Consider the following 24,602-nt stretch of genomic DNA (forward strand, 5'->3'; position numbering starts at 1 on the left):
AATGATTTCTACATTACTATTACTTAATGTGGGTGAGATGGTGATTATGGGACTGGACCAGCACCACATCTATTGAGGGTTCATATGGATCATTGAAGATGGCTTCAGTAATTCTGTGCAGTGGCTCTGGAAATAAAATGATTGAGAAGCCATGGGGATTAACAAAGAACTTCACTGGAGATGAGTTTGCCTCTGATTTGCACAGGCCCCAACCTCTCCACAAATACAATATCCTGCAAAAACAGTTCAGGAGATTGATGTATTAATAATGTAAAATATGTTCACTTTAAGAAATCCGGTAACCATTAAACATAAAAATATTCATATTTATTACATGCTGTTTTGCAGTTTGTCTCAGAGAAGGAATGTGGTTGCAAAACCCCCTTTTCTACCTCCCACTATTCTCCTTCCACCCATTCACTTACCTGCTGGATACCAAGATGACACTTGTGATTAATATATTCATTAGAAAACAATAGATGGCTCGTGGTAAACTGCCTCCTTTATCACCAAAACATTTCCATCTTAGGATTTGTGTGTTATTTTTCTCATTTTCAGTGCATCCTCTCTGCTTCATGGCTCACCTTGCCCAATGTTACTCTCTCTTTCACTTCCGTGGTATTAACATAACATATAACATAACAATTACAGCACGGAAACAGGCCATTAGGCCCTTCCAGTCCGCACCGAACCAAACACCCCTCTCTAGTCCCACCTCCCTGCACAATGCCCATAACCCTCCATCTTCTCATCCATATACCTGTCCAACCTTTTCTTAAATAATACAATTGACTCCGCCGCCACTATTTCTCCCGGAAGCTCATTCCACACGGCTACCACTCTATGAGTAAAGAAGTTCCCCCTCATGTTACCTCTAAACCTCTGCCCCTTAATTCTTAACTCATGTCCTCTTGTTTTAATCTTTCCTCCTCTGTCTATCCCTTTCATAATCTTAAATACTTCTATCAAATCCCCTCTCAAACTTCTACGCTCCAAAGAATAAAGACCTACTCTGTCCAATCTCTCCCTATACTCTAGATGCTTAAACCCAGGTAACATTTTGGTAAACCTTCTCTGCACTCTCTCCACTCTGTTTATATCCTTCCTATAATTAGGCGACCAGAACTGCACACAGAACTCCAAATTAGGCCACACCAACGTCTTATACAATCTCAACATCACCTCCCAACTCCTATATTCCATGCAATGATTGATAAAGGCCAGCATACTAAAAGCCTTCTTCTCCACCCTATTCACGTGAGTTTCTACCTTCAGGGAACGATGTACCGTGACTCCTAAATCTTTCTGCTCTTCTGTATTCATCAATGCTCTCCCATCTACCATGTATGTCCTGTTCTGATTCTTCTTACCAAAATGAAGCACCTCACACTTATCAGCATTAAATTCCATCTGCCATTTTTCAGCCCACTTTTCTAAGCAGCCCAAATCCCTCTGCAATCCTTGAAAACCTTCTTCATTATCCACTATTCCACCTATCTTAGTATCGTCTGCATATTTACTAATCCAATTCACCACCCCATCATCTAGATCATTAATGTATATAACAAACAACAATGGGCCCAATACAGATCCTTGAGGCACACCACTGGTCACCGGCCTCCAACCTGACAAACAATTATCCACTACCGCTCTCTGGCCTCTCCCTTTCAGCCAATGTTCAATCCATTTGACTATCTCAAAATTTATACCTAAAGACTGCACCTTCCTAACTAACCTTCCATGTGGTACCTTATCGAAGGCCTTACTGAAGTCCATATAGACAACATCCACTGCGCTACCCTCATCCACATTCTTAGTCACCTCTTCAAAAAATTCAATCAGATTGGTCAAACATGACCTTCCTCCCACAAATGCATGTTGAGTGCTCCTGATCAGACCCTGTCTATCCAGATGTTTATAAGTACTATCTCTAAGAATTTTCTCCATTAATTTACCTACCACAGATGTCAAACTTACAGGCCGATAGTTGCCAGGCTTCCTCCTTGAACCCTTTTTAAATAATGGAACCACATGCGCAATGCGCCAATCCTCCGGCACTATCCCCATATTTAATGACATTTGGAAAATTACCGCCAGAGCCTCTGCTATTTCCTCCTTCACTTCTCTCAATGTCCTGGGGAAGATCCCGTCTGGTCCCGGAGACTTATCCACCTTTATATTCTTCAAAAGCCCTAAAACTACATCTTTTGTAATCTCTATATACTGCCACATTGACCACCGCCAGTGGGCTGATATCGCCTCAAACCGTGCATCTTGGCGCCTCACAGTTTGGCGGGCAGCAACCTCCTTTGAAGAAGACCGCAGAGCCCACCTCACTGTCAAAAGGCAAAGGAGGGAAAAACCCAACACCCAACCCCGACCAACCAATTTTCCCCTGCAGCCGCTGCAACCGTGTCTGCCTGTCCCGCATCGGACTTGTCAGCCACAAACGAGCCTGCAGCTGACGTGGACTTTTACCCCCTCCATAAATCTTCGTCTGCGAAGCCAAGCCAAAGAAGAAAGATATTCCCCATATTTACCCAATTTGCTTTTTTTATCTCACATCTCCCAATATCCTTCTCCTTAGTGAATACCGAAGAAAAGAAACTGTTCAATATCTCCCCCATTTCTCTAGGCTCCACACACAGTTTTCCGCTCTGATTTTCTAAGGGACCAATTTTGTCTCTAGCTTTCCTCTTACCATTAACATATTTGTAGAACTCTTTTGGATTAGTTTTCACCCTGCTTGCCATAGTTTCCTTGTACCTTCTTTTAGCTTTCCTAATTCCTCTCTTAAGATTCCTCTTACATTCAATGTATCTTTCAAACATCTCCTTCACTCCATGCTTCTTATATCTAATGTACGCCTCCCTTTTTCTTCGAACCAAGTTTCCAATATTCCTTGAAAACCACGGCTCTCTCAAACCTTTTGCCCCTCCTTTTAACCTAACAGGAACATAAAGCTTTTGCACTCTCAAAATCTGATCTTTAAAAGACTTCCATCTCTCTACTACATCCTGCCCATAAAACAAATTGTCCCAATGCACACCCTGCAAGTCCTTTCGCATCTCCTCAAATCTAGCTTTTCCCCAATCAAAAACCTCAACCCTTGGCCCTGACTTCTCTCTTTCCATAATGACATTGAAGCTGATGGCATTATGATCACTGGACCCGAAGTGCTCGCCAACACTAATCTCCATCACTTGACCCATCCCATTTGCCAACAGTACATCTAACACTGCTCCTTCTCTGGTTGGCACCTCTACATATTGTTGTAAAAAACCATCTTGCACACATTTCACAAACTCTAACCCATCCAGTCCTTTCACAGAATGTGTTTCCCAATCTATATGTGGAAAATTAAAATCTCCCATAATTACAACCTTCAAATTAGAGAGCCTCCAATGTAAATGTTGCCTCTGTAGGTCAGTAAAAATTTATTCCAGAACTTGAGTGTGGATGAACAGAAGAATCCTGGGATCCAAATCCATACATCCCTTGCCACACTGGTTAATAGGATAGTTAAGAAGGCTTATGGGATACTGGAATTCAGTAATGGGGGATTGAATTCAGGAGAAGAGAGGTCATATTGCAACTCTTCAAATCTCTGGTGAGTCCACACTTAGAGAATTGTGTTCAGTTCTGTCACCTCATTATAGGATGGATGTGGAAGCTATGGAGAGGATGCAGAGGAGATTTACTTGGTTGGATTGGGTAAATGTCTTATGAGGCAAGGTTAGCAGAGCAGGAACTTTGCTCTTTGGAGCGTAGAAGGATGAGAGGAGACTTAATAGAAGTCTACAAAATTATGAGAGGCATAGATAGAGTGGACGGCCAGTGCCTGTTTCTCAGGGCAAGAATAGCAAACAGCAGAGGGAAATTCAAGAGAGACATTAGGCTTAAGTTTTTTATGCAGCGAGTTGTGGGTGCCTGAAATGTCTTGCCAGGGATGGTGATAGAGGCTGAAACATTGGGGGCATCTGTGAGACTCTTAGACAGGCACATGAATGGAAGAAAAAATAGACAGTTATGGGTAGGGAGTGTTTATTACTTTATTTTAAGGAATACAGCATATGGGTTGCCACAACAGAGGACCGAAGGGCCTGTACTGTGCTGTAGTATTCTGTTTTAATCTGACCTTGAAGAAAGGCTCCGGCCTGAAATGTCAGTAATATATCTTTACCTTCTTCAATGGATGCTGAGAGACCTGCCGAGTTCCTCCAGCATTTGTAGTTTTCACTCCAGAATCTGAAGTTGAAATTTCAACTCTATTTCTCCCTTCACGGGTCCTGATCTGCCAAGGATTTAAAACTAGCAATGTATTGCTTGTGTTACCATACTTTGGAATGTGGCTCGTTATTTTTGTGGAACAGTTTGAAATGTATGAAATCTCATTTGTGAATATTTTAAATTAGTTCTTCAATATAAATCAGTCCATTGGATTGGTTGTGCATGGTACAAAATGCAGGATATATGACTGCAGATGGTAGAATCTGAAACAAAAAAAAGTAAACTTGGCAGATCAGGTTTAAAATGCAATTTGATTGACAGTTTTTCTGAGTGTTGTAGTGCAGTACATCTTAAAACTTCTCAGTAACTAAGCTGTTACTACCTATAATGGCCCAAGTTCACATTTGCAGTAACCATGCTTTGCTTGGTACCAGGCTGGAGTTCTGATGGTATGGAGAGTGGACCATCATGGGAGAATTCAAGGACAACCACTTGGTAAACATGATTATGGCAAGCACTTGGTGCACTGCATCTTCAAACCTCCAGCCCCAGGAGAGTAAGTACAATTTCAGAGTCTCATTTACTTCAGCTTGACATATCTGTCAGCTGCTAGCTCTCTTGATTCTTTGTCATACAAGCATCCAAGTACAGAAACACAGAGTTCAACCTGATCATAAACCACCCATTTTCCACTAACTTTACATTAATCCCACATTCCCATTCATGTCCCTCCCTCCAGATTCCACCACTCACCTGCATACTAAACACTCGGGGCAATTTGCAGTGGTCAGTAAACCCACATCCTGCATATCTTTGGGATGGGAGGAAACTGAAGCCCCAGAGGAAACCAAATGGTCACAGTGAGAACATGCACACGATGCACAGACAACCACTGAACCCAAGTCTCTGGTTTGTGAGACAACGGCCCAAATGGCAATGTGTTCAAGCTCTCATCTGGAAACTGAGCTGGATTAATTTTTCATAACCATAGTTGAGATGTTCTGTGATTAGCTGAGTCCAGCTTCTCAGGTGCAACATCAAAATGTATTTCAATTTTCCACTGCTGTGGTTCAGAAAGATGTTGGAGATCCCACAGTTCTCTTCCCTACCAATGTCCTTCCTGACTAACATCCCAAAGATCATTCTGGACTTTTGCTTTGTGAAAAATGTTTGCTGCGTGTGCCAACGCAATTCTAACAGTTCACTGTAATATCTTTCACAGTTTGTAAAGTGTTTTAAAATTTTTCTTGTGAGGAATGGCAAAGCAGCTTTCCAGTTGCTGCCTTCTGAAAGAGAGCCATAGCAACAAGATCTTCGCTCCTGTATTGATTCAGAGAATTGTGTCTTGTTACCAACATCCAGGAACTGAGTAAAAAAGGCACGTGTTGATAACTATTTCTGTATAGATAAGAATGAAAAGCTGACGGGAGTCCTTCATTCTGCAGAGACCTGGTGCAGTTGGCAAAAGCAGCTGTAAGTGGGGATGAGAATGCTTTGGATATGTTTAACTGGAGGAAGGCTGGAAAGGGAGATGCACCATTTAAAGTGGGGCTTCAGGAAGGAATAGTGTGCTTTGTCTCGACAACAGATGGTGAGTCAAACAATCTGTGCAATTTTAAATTCTGCTCAAATATGTTTCCAATTCAGAGGGAGGTGGTTTCTAATGGTTACAATAATTTCATTAAAGCTAGTATAATCGGAAAGAGGCAGTAAAGTGGCACTTATCAAATTACATTTTTTTGGAATAAGAAAAATTAATGATCTCTGCTGTGCATGGTTATTTAAGAGTCAATTGTAAAGGTTTCATTATTGTCATGTAATACTACATTTAGAATGTAACATACAAAATTCTTTAACTTTGTCTAACATAAGGAAGACAGAGAATCGCCATTTTCTCCAGCACCCCTCACAGAAATGAGGCCCCAGCAAGGAACGAACCACAACCCCTGGTTTACAAGAACAGTGCTCCAACCACTGAGTTCATTGAACTTTTATTTTGGGGGGAAAAAAAGTCTGATGCAAAATAAACCTTTGTCTTATTTATGGGCAACAGATCTTAAAATCAGAATAAATCGCTAAACATGAAATTTCTTCTCACCACTATGGCTGAAAGTATCTTGGCACTAGACCACACATGTCAAACTCTGGCCCGCGATATAATTATATTTGGCCCGCAAGATCATATTAAATATATATTAGAGTTGGCCCGCTGGCCGCCACGCCAGTATAGCGCATGCACACTGAAGGTGAAAATGAAGACGCCGGAGGTGTGGAGGGATCTCAGAGTCCCGAATCCCGTGGATCGGAGCGCTGCACTCAGCCCGTCTGGCTCCCGGACACACAGACGCGGCTGGAGTTGGGGACCATCTTCGCTGGGTCTGCGCTTCAGCGGCGACACCGGACCGAACGTCTCGTTGGCGATGCCTTCCCCCTCGCTCCGTGCGCGGCGGACCCTGCCTCCCGCTCCTTTTGTTGGAGACGAGCCCGGCACCGTGAGATCGCAGTTTAATCCCTCTCCAACCATAGGAGGGGGGTGGGAGCAACGTGCTCTTCTCAGCCAATTCCTCCACCGCCCCGGACGCCAGCATTTCAATGGGGGATTCGGGTGCCTTCATCAGGCGACTGACCTGTTGGTCCAAGACAAGGGGAAAGTGTACAAACTCCACACAGACAGCACCTGAACTCGGGTGAACGTGGAGCTGCGACCCCACATTCCACATCAGGACTGTGTGTAAGATTGGGAGCAGTGAGACGGAAGCTTATTTTGTTCCTGAGATTTAAGCCTTTCTTGGGGTGGGGGGGGTCCTTCTCTGACCACTTGCCTAAAAATTAACCTAATCAGATGTGGAGTTACCACAATACTACAGTTCTCAACCTTTTTCTTTCCACTCGCGTCCCTGTGCCATTGGTGCTCTGTGATTAGTAAGGGATTGCTTAAGGTGGTCTGTGGGTGGGAAGAAAAAGTTTGAAGACCACTGCTTTAATCATCCCTCATTGACTCGTCATGTGCACAGTTTCAGAACGCTAAAGAAAATGGGCCAATGACAATGTTTCTCAAGCAAAATATTTCAGTAACAATTGGGTCAAGAGCAGTGATTCTCACCCTTTCCTTCCCACTCACATCCCACCTTAAGCAATCCCTTACTAATTACAGAGTTCCGATGGCATAGGGCACACATGTCAAACTCTGGCCCGCGGGCCAAATTTGGTCCGCGATATAATTATAATTTGGCCCGCAAGATCATTTCAAAAATGTATTAGCGGTGGTCCGCTGGCCGCCGCGCCAGTGTAGCGCATGCACAGTAATACAACAAATCCCAGAATGCATTGGCGTCAGCCTGCTAATCGCCCCCACCTCCTCTGTTTACGTTGCAGGGTCTCACTGTGGACTCTATTTTGGGGCCTGGCCGGTGTCAGGGGAAGCCAAGGCCGCTTCCCAGCACCCGGAACCAGAGGCCTCGGGCCTGACCTCGCCAGGACCGTTGCCCACTCCCCCTCCCTGCCGCAGGCCGATCCGTGACTCACAGTGACGGGACCACTGATCCGCCGAGATGCCGCCCTACAGCGAGAGCCGATGCCCCCTCACTGTCGTCCAACCCGATCGCCCGCAAACCCCGCCCTCCCGCACACAGGCCTGAGTAAGGATTATGAACTTTAATTTCAGGATAAAACGATCTTCCAATAGTTTCATGTCACAGTGATAAATATATTCCTGGTTAAAAATGGTCCTGCACCTGGATACAAGCTCATTAGGCATAAAACTTGAAAAGTGTGTAAATCAAAGGATATCTGAACCAATGGAAAAAGGGCATGGCAAATAACCCTGCTAGAGTTCATGCCCACAATCAGTCACCCATTTGATTGTTTCAAGAATCATGTTATTCTCCCACATTCTCAATAGCCCTCAGATTTTACTATTCGACAGCACACTAGAAACATTTGACAAATCCTCTATAGAGAAATATTATTTATTGAATATTTTATTTCTCATTTGTTAATGCTTCTGGAAAGAGTTTATCCAAAACTATTATTAAACATTTATTTTAATAAGAAAAAGTTTAACATTACATATGTTGAAAGAAGAGAAAACATGCCAATGTTGTTGAAAATTTTCAATAAATATTTAGTTCGGCCCTCGACTTAGTCCAAGTTTTTAATTTTGGCCCTCCGTGAATTTGAGTTTGACACCCCTGCACTAGACTGTTTTATGAAGGGTGAATTTGCATAGAAGTTTTCTTCTTCTTTGGCTTGGCTTCGCGGACGAAGATTTATGGAGGGGGTAAAAAGTCCACGTCAGCTGCAGGCTCGTTTGTGGCTGACCAGTCCGATGCGGGACAGGCAGACACGATTGCAGCGGTTGCAAGGGAAAATTGGTTGGTTGGGGTTGGGTGTTGGGTTTTTCCTCCTTTGCCTTTTGCCCGATACGGGCAGGAGCAAGGGGGAGACGGCGGCCCCAGTCCGGGCACAGGGAGAGCAGCAGCGGCCCCGGCCCCGGTCCGGGCGAAGGGTAGACGGCGGCGGCCCCGATCCGGGCAGGAGCAAGGGGGAGACGGCGGCCCCAGTCCGGGCACAGGGAGAGCAGCAGCGGCCCCGGCCCCGGTCCGGGCGAAGGGTAGACGGCGGCGGCCCCGATCCGGGCAGGAGCAAGGGGGAGACGGCGGCCCCAGTCCGGGCACAGGGAGAGCAGCAGCGGCCCCAGCCCCGGTCCGGGCGAAGGGTAGACGGCGGCGGCCCCGATCCGGGCAGGAGCAAGGGGGAGACGGCGGCCCCAGTCCGGGCACAGGGAGAGCAGCAGCGGCCCCGGCCCCGGTCCGGGCGAAGGGTAAACGGCGGCGGCCCCGATACGGGCAGGAGCAAGGGGGAGACGGCGGCCCCGGCCTCGGTCGAGTGAGGCAGGCGGAGGCCCCGGTCCGGACAGGGAGTGGGAGGCGGCGGCCCCAGTCCAGGCACAGGGAGAGCAGCAGCGGCCCCGGCCCCGGTCCGGGCGAAGGGTAGACGGCGGCGGCCCCGATACGGGCAGGAGCAAGGGGGAGACGGCGGCCCCAGTCCGGGCACAGGGAGAGCAGCAGCGGCCCCGGCCCCGGTCCGGGCGAAGGGTAGACGGCGGCGGCCCCGATACGGGCAGGAGCAAGGGGGAGACGGCGGCCCCGGCCTCGGTCGAGTGAGGCAGGCGGAGGCCCCGGTCCGGGCAGGGAGTGGGAGGCGGTGGCCCCAGTCCAGGCACAGGGTGAACTGCGGCGGCCTCGGCCCCGGTCCGGGCAGTATGGACCGACCTAGGAGGGGAGGCAGGCCCCTCCAGCCCGGGTAAGAAACCTGCATAGGAGAAGGCCACTCCGATATAGAAGTTTTATGAAGTGTTTATTTGCATAGAAGTAGAGGTGCAGAATTAGAATAAAGCTTCAGAAAAGTTGCAATAAATACAAATGGAGGCTACAAAATCAGCTGTTTGGCCCACTGTGCATATGCTAGCTCATATTGAACCAAAGAGACTGGCTCACTTTGACTATTTGAGCACTATTATGCATTTATTTCTGTTGTCAGGGGGTTTATACGAATGTTTGCCCAGTGAACGCTGCTGCAAAACAAGGAATTTTGTGATATGTTCATGACCATAAATTCTGACTCCGATTCTAGGTTCCATTTCCCAGCACAGCCAGTAGCCTTCTAAGTCAGAGGTTTCAAGGGTTCATCTAAAATGTTGTGAGAGTCTCTGCCTCCACCATCCCCTCAGGGAGTGTGTTCAGGATTTCAACCACCCTCTGAGTGGGGGGGGGGGGGGAAGTTCCTGATTTTTTTTCATTCAAGTGGTATTGAGTTTGCAAGCTGAGCCTACATTTAATTATCTATCCTTAATACCCCTTGAGAAGGTGGCAGTGAGTTGCCTTCTACAACTACTGCAATCATTCTGCATGTACCATTGAGATTGTTAGGGAGAGAGTTCCAGGATTTTGACTCAACCTCAGTATTCTTCCAAATCAGGATGGTTGGAAGGGAACTTCCAGGTGATGGTGATTGCTTCTGCTGCCTTTGTCCTTCTCGTTGGTGGAGGTGGTGGGTTTGGAATGTGCTTTCCAAGAAGTCTTGGTGAGTTGCTGCAGGGCATCCTGTAGATGGTGCAACCTGCTGCTACTGTGCTTCGGGGTAGAGTGAGTGAATGGTTGTAGACTGCCTGTTCAGCAGGCTGCTGTATTCTGGATGGTGTCGAATGTTGTTGAAGATGCACATATCCAGGCAGAGTATTCCATCACACTGCTGACTTGAGCTTTGTTTACAGTGGACTCAACTTAGTACTCCAACTGTGACCTAACTAATGTTTTATGTAGTTAGAATATCAACCATAGAACAGTGCCACCTGGGGCATGCACTTTGGCCCACGACGTCTACGCCATTCATTCTGACAATCTAAATTCATTTCAGTTGCCTTCCAGAGGTAATTTTCCCTCTATTCCTTGCCCATTGATATGTCTATCTAAATACTTCAAACATTGCCATTGTATCTGCTTCTACCACTTTCCCTTGCATTGTGTTCCAGGCACCAATCACCCTCCTTGTTCTTTTATTCGAGTCAAGTATCCCATCTGCTTCTTAATCACCTTATTTACTACTTGTGCTGCTGTGTCAAGGTTCCTTGGGTATAGTCCAAGGATCTGTTGCTCCTCAGTGCATCCTAAGGTCCTAATGTGCATTGTTTATATCTTTGCTTTGAGTCCTCTCTCAATCCATTTTTCTGGACTAAATTCCATCTGTCATTTCACTTCCTATTTTACCAACTCATCAATTTTCTGTATTTGAAAACAATTCTCTTTATTATCAACAACACCAATTCCAAGCAATTTGTGAACTTGCTAATTATTCTTCCTTCATTCACATCGAGATCATATCGAAGACAGCAATAATCCCTGCAGTACATCACTGGTCATTGGCTTCCACTCACAAACAATCATCCTCAACCATCACCCTCTTGCCAATTTTTGATTTAATTTGACAAATTGATGAGATTATTGTCATAGACATTGTACAATGTACATATGTCCTTCCTTGCTGCAGCCAAACAGGTAAAGAGAAACTATAAATAGTGAAATGATGGAATTAACGCACAAGATTCATGCACTAACTGTGAATATTATCTACCTTTCTGTTTGGTAATTTAATGTACCCCTGTATACTATTGCAAGTAAGAATTTTAGTGCATAGTACATTGTACTTGTGTATATGACCAGAAACTGATTATCGTTATCAAGGCACCTCAAAATACTGGTCCTTGAACTCTTTTTTTCAGTCAGTTGGAAGATATGCAGATAGACTGGAGAGTAGGCTGAATGTCATCATCAGAATCCGAATTTACTGTCATGAACACGTTATGAAATTATTTGGGCAGTATTACAGGTGCCAATATCACTATAAGTTATATTTTTAAAAATAAATAAAGTAGTGAAAAGAAGAGAAAGTGAGGTAATGTTGGGGGTTCATTGCTATTCAGAAATCTGACGGTGGAAGGGAAGAAGCTGCTTTTGTACCACTGGGAATTCAGGCTCCTGTACCTCCTTGGTGATGGTAGCAGTGTGAAGAGGGCATGGCCTGGGTGGTGAGGGTCCTTGATGATAGAGGCATCAATTTCTGTCTTTGTTGGGAAGTTATTACTAAGATATGGAAGTTTTCCACATTTTCCAGGGCCTCGGCCTTCACAGTCTGCACAAAGTCCTTCTCAACTCACTGGCAATAAAAACATTTATAGGCCTGTAATTTTCACATCGGTGGTCAGTAAGCTATATGTTTCTATAAAGACAAGGTCTGATCAGGAATACTCAACGTGGGTTTGTACATGGAAGATCATGTTTGACAAATCTTGTTGAATTTTTTTGAGGAGGTGACTAGGAATGTTGTTGACGGTAGATCAGTAGATGTTCTCTATATGGATTTCAGTAAGGTCTTCGATAAGGTTCCACATGGAAGGTTGGTAAAGAAAATTCAGGCACTAGATATTAATTTTGAGATAGTCAAATGGGTTCAACAGTGGTGAGAAGGTAGATGCAAGAGAGTGGGCTGAAAGGTGGCAGATGGAGTTTAATACAGATAAGTGTGAAGTGCTTCATTTTGGAAAAAATAATCAAAACAGGACATATGCAGTAAATGGGAGGGCACTGAAGAATGCAGAAGAACAAAGATCTAGGAATAACAGTTCATCATTCTTTGAAGGTGGAATCTCGTGAATAGAGTGGTGAAGAAAGCTTTTGGTATGCTGGCATTTATAAATCAAAGCAAAGAATATAAGAGTTGAGAACTGATGGCATTGGTGAGGCCAAATTTAGAATTCTGTGTACAGTTCTGGTCACCAAATTATAGGAAGGATATCAATAAGGTAGAGAGGGTGCAGAGATGTACGAAAATGTTGCCTGGATTTCACAATCTAGATTACAAAGAAAAATTGAGTAGATTAGATCTTTATTCATTGGAGCATAGAAGGTTGACGGGGGATTTGATGGAGGTATTTAAAATTATGAGAGGGATAAATAGTTTTTTTTTAAATTTTTTATTTTTCATACTATAAACCACATTGATCAAGATACATACATTTTCCTTTTCAAATATATACAGTGTCGTTTTCTCCCCCCCCCTCCCTCTTCCCATCCCACCCTCCCTACCTCCCCTCCCATTCATTTAAAGTTCAGAATCTAAGATACATTAAACCCGTCAAATAATGTTGTCACTCAATAAAAATAAACAAGAAATTCCACTGAGTCAATTCTTTTCATTCCCTTCTCTTTCTGTCATTTTAAGTGGTAGATGTCCCCGGTAGGTTTTCTCTATTGTGTTTCATGTATGGCTCCCATATTTGTTCAAATATTGTAATATTATTTCTTAAATTATATGTTATTTTTTCTAATGGAATACATTTATTCATTTCTATATACCATTGTTGTATTCTCAAGTTATCTTCTAATTTCCAGGCTGACATAATACATTTTTTTGCTAGAGGGATAGATAGAGTTGACGTGAATAGGCTCTTACCCTTGAGGGAAGGTGAGATTCAAACAAGAGGTAACGAGTTAAGAGTTAGGGAGCAAAAGTTTAGAAGTAATATGAGAGGGAACTTCTTCACTCAGAGAGCGGTGGTTGAGTGGAATGACCTTCTGGAAGAGGTGGTCGCAGCAAAGTCAATTTTGTCATTTAAGGAAAAGTTGGATGGGTATATGGATGAGAGGGGATTGGAGGGTTAAGGGCAAAGTGCAGGTAGGTGGGAATAGAGGAGATCACTTAGATTAGTATGGATTAGAGGGGCCAAGATGGCCTGTTTCCGACCTGTAATTGTTCTATGGTTATATGTCAACATCCTCTCACAGTCCAACCTTTCTCAGTGTGTGTTGGTCTTGGTATAACCCCAGGGTACAGGTCTGTTGTTATAACTCCTACAGTATCTTGTACTTTAACTTCTTGTTAGTCTTATGGATTAATGCACTGTAACTTTAATGGAAAGTTGCAAGTAGTTTCCCTTGTGGAATATTTTGTATGTGAGTATTGTTCTCTAATGCAGTTTAATATCAACAGGACTAACCTGGATTTCTTAATTAGGGACTGTGTACTGTGTTGGTGAGAAAGGGAAGAGCCTCCAAGTTCTCCGCACTGATGGGCCAATCAGGAAGCTCATGTACATGGAAGAGAAGGAAATCCTAATGATTGTGACTGAGGCACTTCTCCTGTCTCAACACCATATTGGTCCTGATGGCACAAGTCAAGAGCTTTTGAAGGTATGAACTCCAATTCTGGTCTTTGTGGGACTACAGCAGATCCCAAAGCTCAATTATTGCAAGATTAGTTGTAAACAATCCAGGTTGTTTATGCTTTGTAGTCTTTGTAATACATGCTCTATCTGGGACATGCCCAGCAGATCAACTGTCCAACAAAGTGGAAGGTAAGGATGCCAGGTAAAGTTGCGTTTGCCTGAGAACTGGCTGTTTTTGCCAGATTCTTATTAGAATTTCATACAGAAAATGCATTAAAGTTTCCTGTTATATTTAAACAAGAAATCTCTTAATAATATGGAAATGAATGTTGAAGTTATTTTTAGATGAAAATTAGAACAAAGCTTGTAACATTTATGAATAATATTTTTGTTAGTCCTTTTCCATGTTTGTGAAAGCCAGCATAGTTGGGAAACCTATCACATATTTTGCAGTGAAACACTTTTGGAAAAGGAACTGGGCTTTAACAGTTAGACCAGATAGACATTCTGCTACCCTAGTAAGGAAAAATGCCTTGGTTCTTGGGTAATGTTGAGATTTGACAAGGTTTTCATTTCCTGCTTATGTTTATATTTGCAGGTCAAACTGAGTGGAAAGACTGGTCAAGCTGCTGAGTTTATCTGGGCAGAGAGGGATCTCCTCATCACTGTATCAGACAAGGCAGTTGTCAGGTGAGGAAATGGGTTTCACAGTGCTGGCAGAGGATTTCTCAGCTTTAGAATACAATGGAGTGCAGGTCCTTTGGCCCACTGTTGTGTTGACCTATCTAAGGCAACGCCACAAAACTAATCCTTCCCTACCTCACACCATAACCCTCCATTTTTCCTACATCTAAGAGTTCTTGAATATCTCTATTGTACCAGCCTCTACAGCCACCCCTGGTAATACTTTCCAACCACCCACCACACTCTGTTTTTAAAAAAACAAATCTTGCTTCACTCAGATGTCTTATGGTATTTGCTATTGTCCTTCCAGGAAAAAGATGCTGGTTGTCCATCTGTCTATGCTTCTCATATTCCTCTATTAAATCACCACTCATTCTTTGTCACTCGAAAGAGAAAAGCCCACGATCTTTCAGCATTGATTCTTAAGACAAGTTCTCCAATCCAGACAACATCCTGGTAAATCTCCTCTGCACCCTCTCTAAAGCATTTACATCCTTCCTGTTATGAGGCAACCAGAACTGAACACGATACTCCGTGTCGTCTAACCAGAGTTTTACAGAGCTGCAAAGCTGCCTCACAGCTCTAGAATGTAATTCCCCAGATGATGATGGCCAGCACACCATACACCTTCTTAACCACCCTATCAACTTGTGTGGCCACCTTGAGGGATCTATGGATGGTTCCCAAGAACCCTTCTTCCTCCACACTGTTAAAAATCTTACCATTAACTACATACTTCGCCTTCAAGTTCAACCTTCCAAAGTGTATTGCTTCACACTTATCCAGATTGAACTCCATCTGCTATTGTGTCATCCTTAAAATAACTGTTTGGTTAAAGATTGGGTGATATGATCTGTCATCAGTTGTTCTGTTTTTTCATCAGACTCTGGGATTTAGATAGAAATGAGAATTATGCTTTGACACCAGATGAACACCTTGGGTACCGCACTAGAGAAAGCATTAATTGTATCTCCTACTGTGAAAATAAAGGTAGGTCTGTATCTTGAGGCAGCTTTTTATTTTCTTCACACTGGTGCAAGTTAACTAAATTTTTGAAAACAACAGTTCATGAAAGGCAGAGTAAAACAGCAAATGTTGGCTGTCTAGTCTAAATGATCTGAATGAACAGGCCCAGACCTGGTCTTATTCCCCCTTCCATTCTCCCACTGCACTGACCACCACCTCTCTCATCTGCACTGATATTGATCACGAATTCAATCTTCCTGATTGGTTTGCAAAAATTGTACACTGCAATATCATAATGGTAGTGCATTTGCCCTTTGTCATTTTGGGTCAGAATTTAATTTAACTAAAAAAAAGTTGACAAATAAAATCAGAGATTTAATCATAAAACTATTCATTGTGAAGTAATTTATTTCTTAGGATGATTAGAAGAATAACTTTGTGTTTCCTAGGGATCCTAGCAGCTGGCACCAGTAAAGGACAGGTTGTGATGTGGCAAAGGGCTCTGGTCAGTGGTACAGGTGGTCACAGATTGCAGGGGAAGAACCAATGGAAGCTGCAAGCCCCAATTGATCTTGAAGGAAATATAATACAACTCAAGGTAATGGAGGAGAAGGTTAGATTTGCTCTAATTTTCACTAGCAAAGTCACGTGGCACAAATCACCCAATGGTACAATGAAGCTAAATTCTGCTCTTGCTGGCACCTTTCTGTTTGCTGATTATGTTGGCCAGTACTTTTTTTTGTTTTAGACAAACAGCATGATAACAGACCATTTTGACCCACTAGCCTCTACCGCCCAATTATACCCAATTGACATATACTCCTGATACGTTTTTGAAGGGTGCGAGGAAACCGGAGCCCCTGGGGATTATCCACACAGACAAGGGGAGAATAATGTGGTATTTGTCTTCATTATGTTCTTCTCCACCTTGTATGTTTGTAGTGTTTCATATTTTATTTTTTTATCTGCCAATTCTCCTCTTTTAGTTGTATCTTCCTTCAATGCTAATTCTTTCTCTATATTTACTATTTCCCTTTCCAGCTGCTCTGTTTCCTGATTGTAGTCCTTCTTCATCTTGGTTACATAACTTATTATTAGCCCTCTAATGAATGCTTTCATTGCATCCCAAAGTATAAACTTATCTTTCACTGATTCTGTATTTATTTCAAAGTACATTTTAATTTGTCTTTCAATTAATTCTCTAAAATCCTGCCTTTTAAGTAGCATGGAGTTTAATCTCCATCTATACATTCTTGGAGGGATGTCCTCTAACTCTATTGTCAATATCAAGGGTGAATGGTCCGATAATATTCTAGCTTTATATTCTGTTTTTCTTACTCTATCTTGCATATGAACTGATAACAGAAATAGGTCTATTCTTTTTTTTTTTTTTTTTTTTTTTTTAAATTTTTTTTTTATTTTTTTTATTTTTTATTTTTCACACCATAAATCACATTAGCCATGATATACACAATTTCTTTTTCACACATATACAGTGACTTTTTCTCCCCCCCCCCTTTCCTCCCAAACCACCCCCCCACCCCCCCTCTCATCCATTTTAGGTATACAATCTAGGTTGCATTAATCCAGTCAGACAATGTTGTCATTCAACAAAATTACACCAGAAATTCTACTGAGTCCATTCTTTTCTTTCCTTCTCCTTCCATCAACTTAGGTAATGTTTGTCCCCGGTAGGTTTTCGCTATTGTATTTAATGTAAGGCTCCTATACTTGTTCGAATATTTCAATATTATTTCTTAACCAATATGTTATTTTTTCTAATGGAATACATTTATTCATTTAAATTTGGTAGTTTATTCCTTTTAATTTGGTTATGTATTCCATTAATATTTAAAGACATATAGTTCAGCGTAGCCCTTTTATATTTTGTTTATCTTCTCTTTCCGTTTTTCCATCATTACCTTTCCTCCTTTTCCATTTCTGTTTTCTTATTTTCAACTCTTTATAAGACAACATTCCTACAACATCCAACATTTTCCTTATTCTCCTATTTCTATCTTATTTATTCCCAATCTCCCATTCACCTCCTGAGTTGTCCTTTATCCCTTGTCGGACAACCACATCTCCCCTCTCCATTTGGATTTGCGAATCCACTCGCAAGCGTCAACTGATTTTGCAGTGACCGCTATTTCCCCCCACCCCGCCTCCCCCAGAAAAGATTTCACTTTTCATATGTCACAAAGGTCACTCTTTTAATTCCCTCCTTATTCTCTCTATTCCATTACCTTCCCTTATTAATTCTTGTCTATACTATCTATATTTTCCTCTAATTACAGATACATTCACGTATGCTCCTTGTCTCTATTCACTCTTATACCTCTTTACCCGCATACATATCAATCGTGATCATTTTTACTCTCATTACCCGTCTTCATCCCTCAGTCTATTTTTGTCTTTACCCACATACATATCAATTGTGATCATCTTAACTCTCATTACCCGTCTTCCTCCCTCAGTCTATTTTTGTAATTGTTCTGCAAATTTTCGTGCTTCTTCTGGATCCGAGAATAGTCTGTTTTGTTGTCCTGGAATAAATATTTTCAATACCGCTGGATGCTTTAGTATAAATTTATACCCTTTCTTCCATAAAATCGCCTTTGCTGTATTGAACTCTTTTCTCTTCTTTAGGAGTTCAAAACTTATATCTGGATAAATGAAGATTTTTTGCCCTTTATACTCCAGTGGTTTGTTGCCCTCTCTTACTTTTTCCATTGTCTTCTCCAGTACCTTTTCTCTTGTAGTATATCTTAGGAATTTTACTACAATAGATCTTGGTTTTTGTTGTGGTTGTGGTTTAGAGGCCAATACTCTATGTGCCCTTTCTATTTCCAATTCTTGCTGTAGTTCTGGACATCCTAGGGTCTTAGGGATCCACTCTTTTATAAACTCCCTCATATTCTTGCCTTCTTCATCTTCCTTAAGGCCCACTATCTTTATGTTATTTCTTCTGTTATGGTTTTCCATTGTATCTATTTTTTGAGCTAGTAGTTCTTGTGTCTCTTTAGTTTTTTTATTAGATTTCTCCAATTTCTTTTTTAAGTCTTCTACCTCCATTTCTGCTGCTACTGCCCGCTCTTCCATCTTGTCCATTTTCTTTCCCATTTCTGTTAAGGTCATCTCCATTTTATTTATTTTCTCTTCTGTGTTGTTTATTCTTTTTCTTAAATCCTTAAATTCCTGTGTTTGCCATTCTTTAAATGATTCCATGTATCCTCTAATAAGAGCAAGTATATCCTTTACCTTGCCTCTCTTTTCTTCTTCTATTTCACCATACTCTTCCTCTTCTTCTTCCTCTGGGTTGGCCATCTGTTGTTTCTTTGTTGCCCTTTCCTCCTCTTCTTTCTTGTTTCTGTTGTCTTCTGTGGTCTCTTCTTGCTGCAGGTGTTCTGCAGCTGTCGTTGCCGGCTGTGGAGATTGACTCCCCAGCTGGTCCCCCCTCCCGTCGGTGTGTTTTTTTTCATTCGCATCGCGCATGCGCGAAACTTCGCGCATGCGCGGTTGCGCACTTTTACTCGGCTCTGCGAGCCATTTTTGTAGTCCATTATTTACCGACCTGAGGGAGCGGGTTTCTCTCTCCGCAGCGGGCCTCTTCGGACAGGTAAGGCCTTCACCTTTTTCCTCCTTTGTCTTCTCTTCCTCTCTTCTTACCGTTGCTTTCGACTTTTCTTTTTTTGTCGCCATCTTCTTTCCACCTTTATACTCACTTTTCTGTAACTTTTATTTCTGTGCCTTTGTATTTTCTCTTGTTTTTCCCGACTTTTCTGGAGAGGGCTGGAGTTCACCGTCCGGCCACTACTCCATCGCGTGACTCCTCCCGAAATAGGTCTATTCTTGAGTATGTTTTATGTCTACCCAAATAATATGAATATTCCTTTTCCTTTGGGTGTTGTTTCCTCCATATATCGAAAAGTTGCATTTCTTGCATCTATTTAATTATACATTTGGTTACTTTGTTCTTTCTGTTAATTTTTTTTCCCAGTTTTATCCATATTTGAATCCAAATTAAGGTTGAAATCCCCTCCTATTAATATGTTCTCTTGTGTATCTGCTATCTTCAAAAAAATATCTTGCACAAACTTTTGATCTTCTTCGTTAGGTGAATATACATTGAGTAGATTCCAAAACTCTGAATATATCTTACATTTTATCATTACATATCTCCCTGCTGGATCTATTATTTCCTCTTCTATTTTAATTGGTATATTTTTACTGATTAATATAGCTACTCCTCTTGCTTTTGAATTATACGACGCTGCTGTTACATGTCCTACCCAATCTCTCTTTAATTTCTTGTGCTCCAATTCAGTTAAATGTGTTTCTTGCACAAATGCTATATCAATTTTTTCTTTTTTCAGTAAATTTAGCAGTTTCTTCCTTTTGATTTGGTTATGTATTCCGTTAATATTTAAAGTCATATAGTTCAGCGTAGCCATTTTATACTTTGTTTATCTTCCCTTTCCGTTTCTCCATCATTACCTTTCCTTCTTATCCATTTCTGCTTTATTGTTTTGAACACTTTATAAGACAACATTTCTAAAACATCAAACATTTTCCCTATTCTCCTATTTAAAACTTCTTTAACCCCATTCTTCCCTCCCCCTCCTGAGTTGTCCTTTATCCCTTGTCGGACAACCACATCTCCCCTCTCCATTTGGATTTGCGAATTCACTCGCAAACGTCAGCTGATTTTGCAGTGACCGTAACTCCTCCCCACCCAGCCCCCTCCCAGAAAAGATTTCAATTTTCATATGTAACAAAGGTCACTCTTTTAATTCCCTCCTTATACCCTCTATTCCCTTTCATTCCCTTATTAATTCTTATCTATTCTATATATTTTCCTCTAAATACGGATACACTCATGTATACATACACACCTATATATATATATATATATGCCCATATACACACATACATATAGTTTGTGGTAATTTTTACTCTCATTACATGTCTTCATCTCTCTGCTTGTTTTGTAGTTGTTCTGCAAATTTTTGTGCTTCCTTTGGATCCGAGAATAGTCTGTTTTGTTGCCCTGGAATAACTATTTTAAGTACTGCTGGGTACTTTAACATAAATTTATATCCTTTTTTCCATGAGATCGTTTTTGCTGTATTGAACTCCTTCCTCTTCTTCAGGAGTTCAAAACTTATGTATGGATAGAAAAAAATTTTTTGACCTTGGTATTCCAGTAGCTTTTTGTCTTCTCTTATTTTCTTCATTGCTTTCTCCAATATATTTTCTCTTGTTGTATATCTTAAAAATTTTACTAAAATGGATCTTGGTTTTTGCTGCGGTTGTGGTTTCGGGGCTAATGTTCTATGAGCCCTCTCTATTTCCATTTCTTCCTGTAATTCTGGTCTTCCCAGGACCCTGGGGATCCATTCTTTTATAAATTCTCTCATATTCTTGCCTTCTTCATCTTCCTTAAGGCCCACTATCTTTATATTATTTCTTCTATTATAGTTTTCCATTATATCTATCTTCTGAGCTAACAGCTCTTGTGCCTCTTTAACTTTTTTATTAGATTCATCTAATTTCTCTTTTAAGTCCTCTACTTCCATTTCTACGATTATTTCTCGTTCTTCCACATTATCCACTCTTTTTCCTATCTCTGATATGACCCTTTCCATTTTATTCATTTTTTCTTCTGCATTCTTAATTCTTCTTTTTATCTCATTAATTTCTTGTAATTGCCATTCTTTCACTGATTCCATATATTCTTTAAAAAAAGATACATCCATTGTCTTGCTTTTCTCTTCCTCTTCCATTTCTTTCTGTTCTTCTTCTTCTTCCTCTGGATTGACCATCTGTTGTTTCCTTGTTTTCTTTTTACCCTCTTGCTTCTTGTTGTCGTTATTGTCTGTGTTCTGCACCTGTTGCTGTGCTGCAGGTGTCTCTCTCAGCTGTGGAGATCGACTCCGCAGCTGCTCCCCCCTCCCGTCAGTGGGTTTCTTTTCATGCGCGGTTGCGCACTTTTACTCGGCTCTGCGAGCCATTTTTGTAGTCCCGAGCCCGGGACTTCCACTGACCTGAGGGAGCGGGCTTCTCTCTCCGCCGCGGGCCTCTTCGGACAGGTAAGGCCTTCACCTTCTTCTTCCGACATTCTTTCTTCCTCTTTTCTTCCCGTTGTTTTCGACTTTTCTCTCTTCGCTGCCATTTTCTTCTCACCTTTATTTTTACTTTGTTTTAATTTTTACTCTTGTACCTTTGTGTTTTGTGTGTTTTTTTTCAACTTTTCCGGAGAGGGCTGGAATTCCCTGACCGGCTACTGCTCCATCACGTGACTCCTCAATAATGTGGTATTTGAACCCCAGTCCCGATCACTGGCACTGTAAAGGCATGACACTAACCGTTATTCCAAACGTGCCACCCCAAAGTGTATTCTTTGTTCTGGTGTCCATTGGAAACTAGGTGTAGACAGATTTCAATGACTTGCTGGTCATAGAAAATAGAACAATACAGCACAGGCCAGGCCCTTCAGTACAGCACAGGCCAGGCCCTTCAGTACAGCACAGGCCAGGCCCTTCAGTACAGCACAGGCCAGGCCCTTCAGTACAGCACAGGCCAGGCCCTTCAGTACAGCACAGGCCAGGCCCTTCAGTACAGCACAGGCCAGGCCCTTCAGTACAGCACAGGCCAGGCCCTTCAGTACAGCACAGGCCAGGCCCTTCAGTACAGCACAGGCCAGGCCCTTCAGTACAGCACAGGCCAGGCCCTTCAGTACAGCACAGGCCAGGCCCTTCAGTACAGCACAGGCCAGGCCCTTCAGTACAGCACAGGCCAGGCCCTTCAGTACAGCACAGGCCAGGCCCTTCAGTACAGCACAGGCCAGGCCCTTCAGTACAGCACAGGCCAGGCCCTTCAGTACAGCACAGGCCAGGCCCATCAGCTCTTGATGTTGTGTTGACCCATATGTTCCTTCCCAAAAAAAGTGTTCTCTGTCAATACAGCTGCTATGCTACTTTCCTCGGTATTCAGGGAATTAATTTAATGCTTTCTTTGCCCACTGTGAATAAGATTTTCGTGAGAACCCAAATGTTGAGTCTTTTCTGTTAGGCACGTTTCAATGAGATTTGTGGAATAATCTAGACTCTTCTTTCCAACATCAGAGTCACACTGCATTGTGGGTAGAAATTGGAATCACTTCTGTGATGGGACAGACTAAAGTTTCTCCATTTTTAAAGTAAACTGATAAATTTCACTGAACGGGTGAATTTCATGATTGTTTCCATTGTGATGTATGGCTAAACGTAAAGGGCATTCATCTCACTTAGCTCCGTAAGCAGAGCACACTCAGTGCAGTGTACTGAAATGGACCAGTGATGCTGAAACAGGCACATGTAAAGTCTCGTTCTGTCAGTGCCTCTGGAACAACACAGGTATTTTCTGTGCATTAACAGGCTGGAGAAACTCAGCAGATCACGCAGCTTCCATGGAAATCAAAAGACAAGTTGGCATTTCGGTTCTGAGTCTTTGTTCAGGAGTGCTGAAAATCAGGCAGAAGCCCAAATTTAAAAAAAAAGTGGGGTGGTGTGGGGAGGGGAGGGGTTTCAGAGGAAGGATAAGGACCTCAGACTAGCCAATGATAGGTGGAAGTAGGGAAGAAGAGAAAGAAGCTGAGGTGTAAGCAGGAGAGGGGAGAGAAAGATAGCTCTTTGATAGGAGAAGGAAGGGAACATGCTGGGGAGCAGGAAGAAGGGAGATGGAGGTATGAGGGAAAGGGAGAAAGCAGGGAAGGGGTTAATTGAAGTTCGAGGTTGGATACAGAGGCTGGTGGAGTGGAAAGTGAGGATGAGGGAAACCCTGTACTTGAATCTAAGAAGGGAAGGGGCAAGGGCAGATGCACAGAAAATGGAGAAGATGGGGATGAGGGCTGAGTTAATGGCAGGAGAATAGCTCTCATCACTTGTATATCTGCAGGGGTCATTTACTGCATCCAGTGCTCCTGATGTGGCCGCCTCTAGATCGGGGAGACTGGGCGCAGATTGGGAAATTGTTTCGTTGTTTGCTCTGCACGCTCCATAGCAAGGTCCTCCCAGTGGCCAACTACTTGAATTCCAATTCACATTTCCACACTGACATCTCTGACCACAGCCTCGTGTGCTGCCAGATAAAGGCTGCCAGTAAATTGAAGGAACAACTCTTTGTATTCTGTCTTAACAGTATCCAATCAAATACCATCAATATCAGCCTCCAAATTCCGTTAACTCCCTCCCCAGGTCTTCTTCCTTCCCTCACCCTTTCCTCCAGTTCTCCAGCCCCTTCCCTTCTTCCACCCGAGAGCTTTCTTTTTTAGCCCTCTGCCCTATCGCAATATTCAACCTCTTTCTCTTCTTCCCCCTCCCACCTGGATCCACCTCTTAACTGTTAGCCTGTACTTCTCCTCCTCCTCCCCCCTATCCCCACCTTTTTATTAAGGAGACTGTATGATTCTTGACCCTCTTGAAGAAGGGCTCAGGCCTTTAATGTCAATTTTCTTTTATGAATGCTGCATGACCTGCTGAGTTTCTCCAGCACTTTTGTGTCCTGCACTTGACATCGGCTTCTGTTGATTTCTTGTTTACTTTATTTTCTGTGCGTTTGTGGTGCAAGAAAATAGAATAAATGGTGTGTGCATTGTAGCTGATATTCATTGCCTCAAATGTTTCATGGGAAAAGTGAAAGTCAATTTATCAGGTTAATTGGTACCTTTGGTAACATTCTGTGTGTTTGTTTGCTGTTTGTTTAGTGGGGCTCCAGTAAGAACCTGCTTTCTGTGAACACAACTGGCACAGTCCTAATCCTCAGTGAGCAGATGATGTCTGCTCACTTCAACCAGCAAGTTGCAGCAATACAGGTGGCTCCAAACCAGCTCAGCCTTGTCTTCTTCTCATCTGGAATCCAGCTGATGCTGCGAACAGACATTCATGTCAAAGGAGTTTATGTCACCAAGGTAAGAAGCTGAAATTAGGGCTTCATTTCATCTGAGCATTGAGACCGACTT

At 42.6% G+C, this 24,602-nt stretch overlaps 1 protein-coding gene across 7 annotated transcripts in view; it reads left to right on the forward strand.

Annotated features, from left to right (window-relative positions):
* ift140 (intraflagellar transport 140 homolog (Chlamydomonas)) overlaps positions 1-24,602 on the forward strand; it is a 190,447-nt gene that overhangs the window by 32,635 nt on the left and 133,210 nt on the right. For all 7 annotated transcript variants that reach the window (XR_011347128.1, XR_011347129.1, XR_011347127.1 and 4 more), the window contains exons 4-10: positions 4,665-4,786; positions 5,676-5,821; positions 13,801-13,976; positions 14,550-14,641; positions 15,519-15,625; positions 16,051-16,199; positions 24,348-24,551. Coding sequence is in view for 4 of the 7 variants with exons in the window: in XM_069905280.1 (XP_069761381.1) it covers positions 4,665-4,786; positions 5,676-5,821; positions 13,801-13,976; positions 14,550-14,641; positions 15,519-15,625; positions 16,051-16,199; positions 24,348-24,551 (996 nt within the window). In the remaining 3 variants the exon portion in view is untranslated. The remainder of the gene's footprint in view (positions 1-4,664; positions 4,787-5,675; positions 5,822-13,800; positions 13,977-14,549; positions 14,642-15,518; positions 15,626-16,050; positions 16,200-24,347; positions 24,552-24,602) is intronic.

The sequence above is a fragment of the Narcine bancroftii genome, chromosome 12, assembly GCF_036971445.1.
Source record: "Narcine bancroftii isolate sNarBan1 chromosome 12, sNarBan1.hap1, whole genome shotgun sequence".
Taxonomy (NCBI): domain Eukaryota; kingdom Metazoa; phylum Chordata; class Chondrichthyes; order Torpediniformes; family Narcinidae; genus Narcine; species Narcine bancroftii.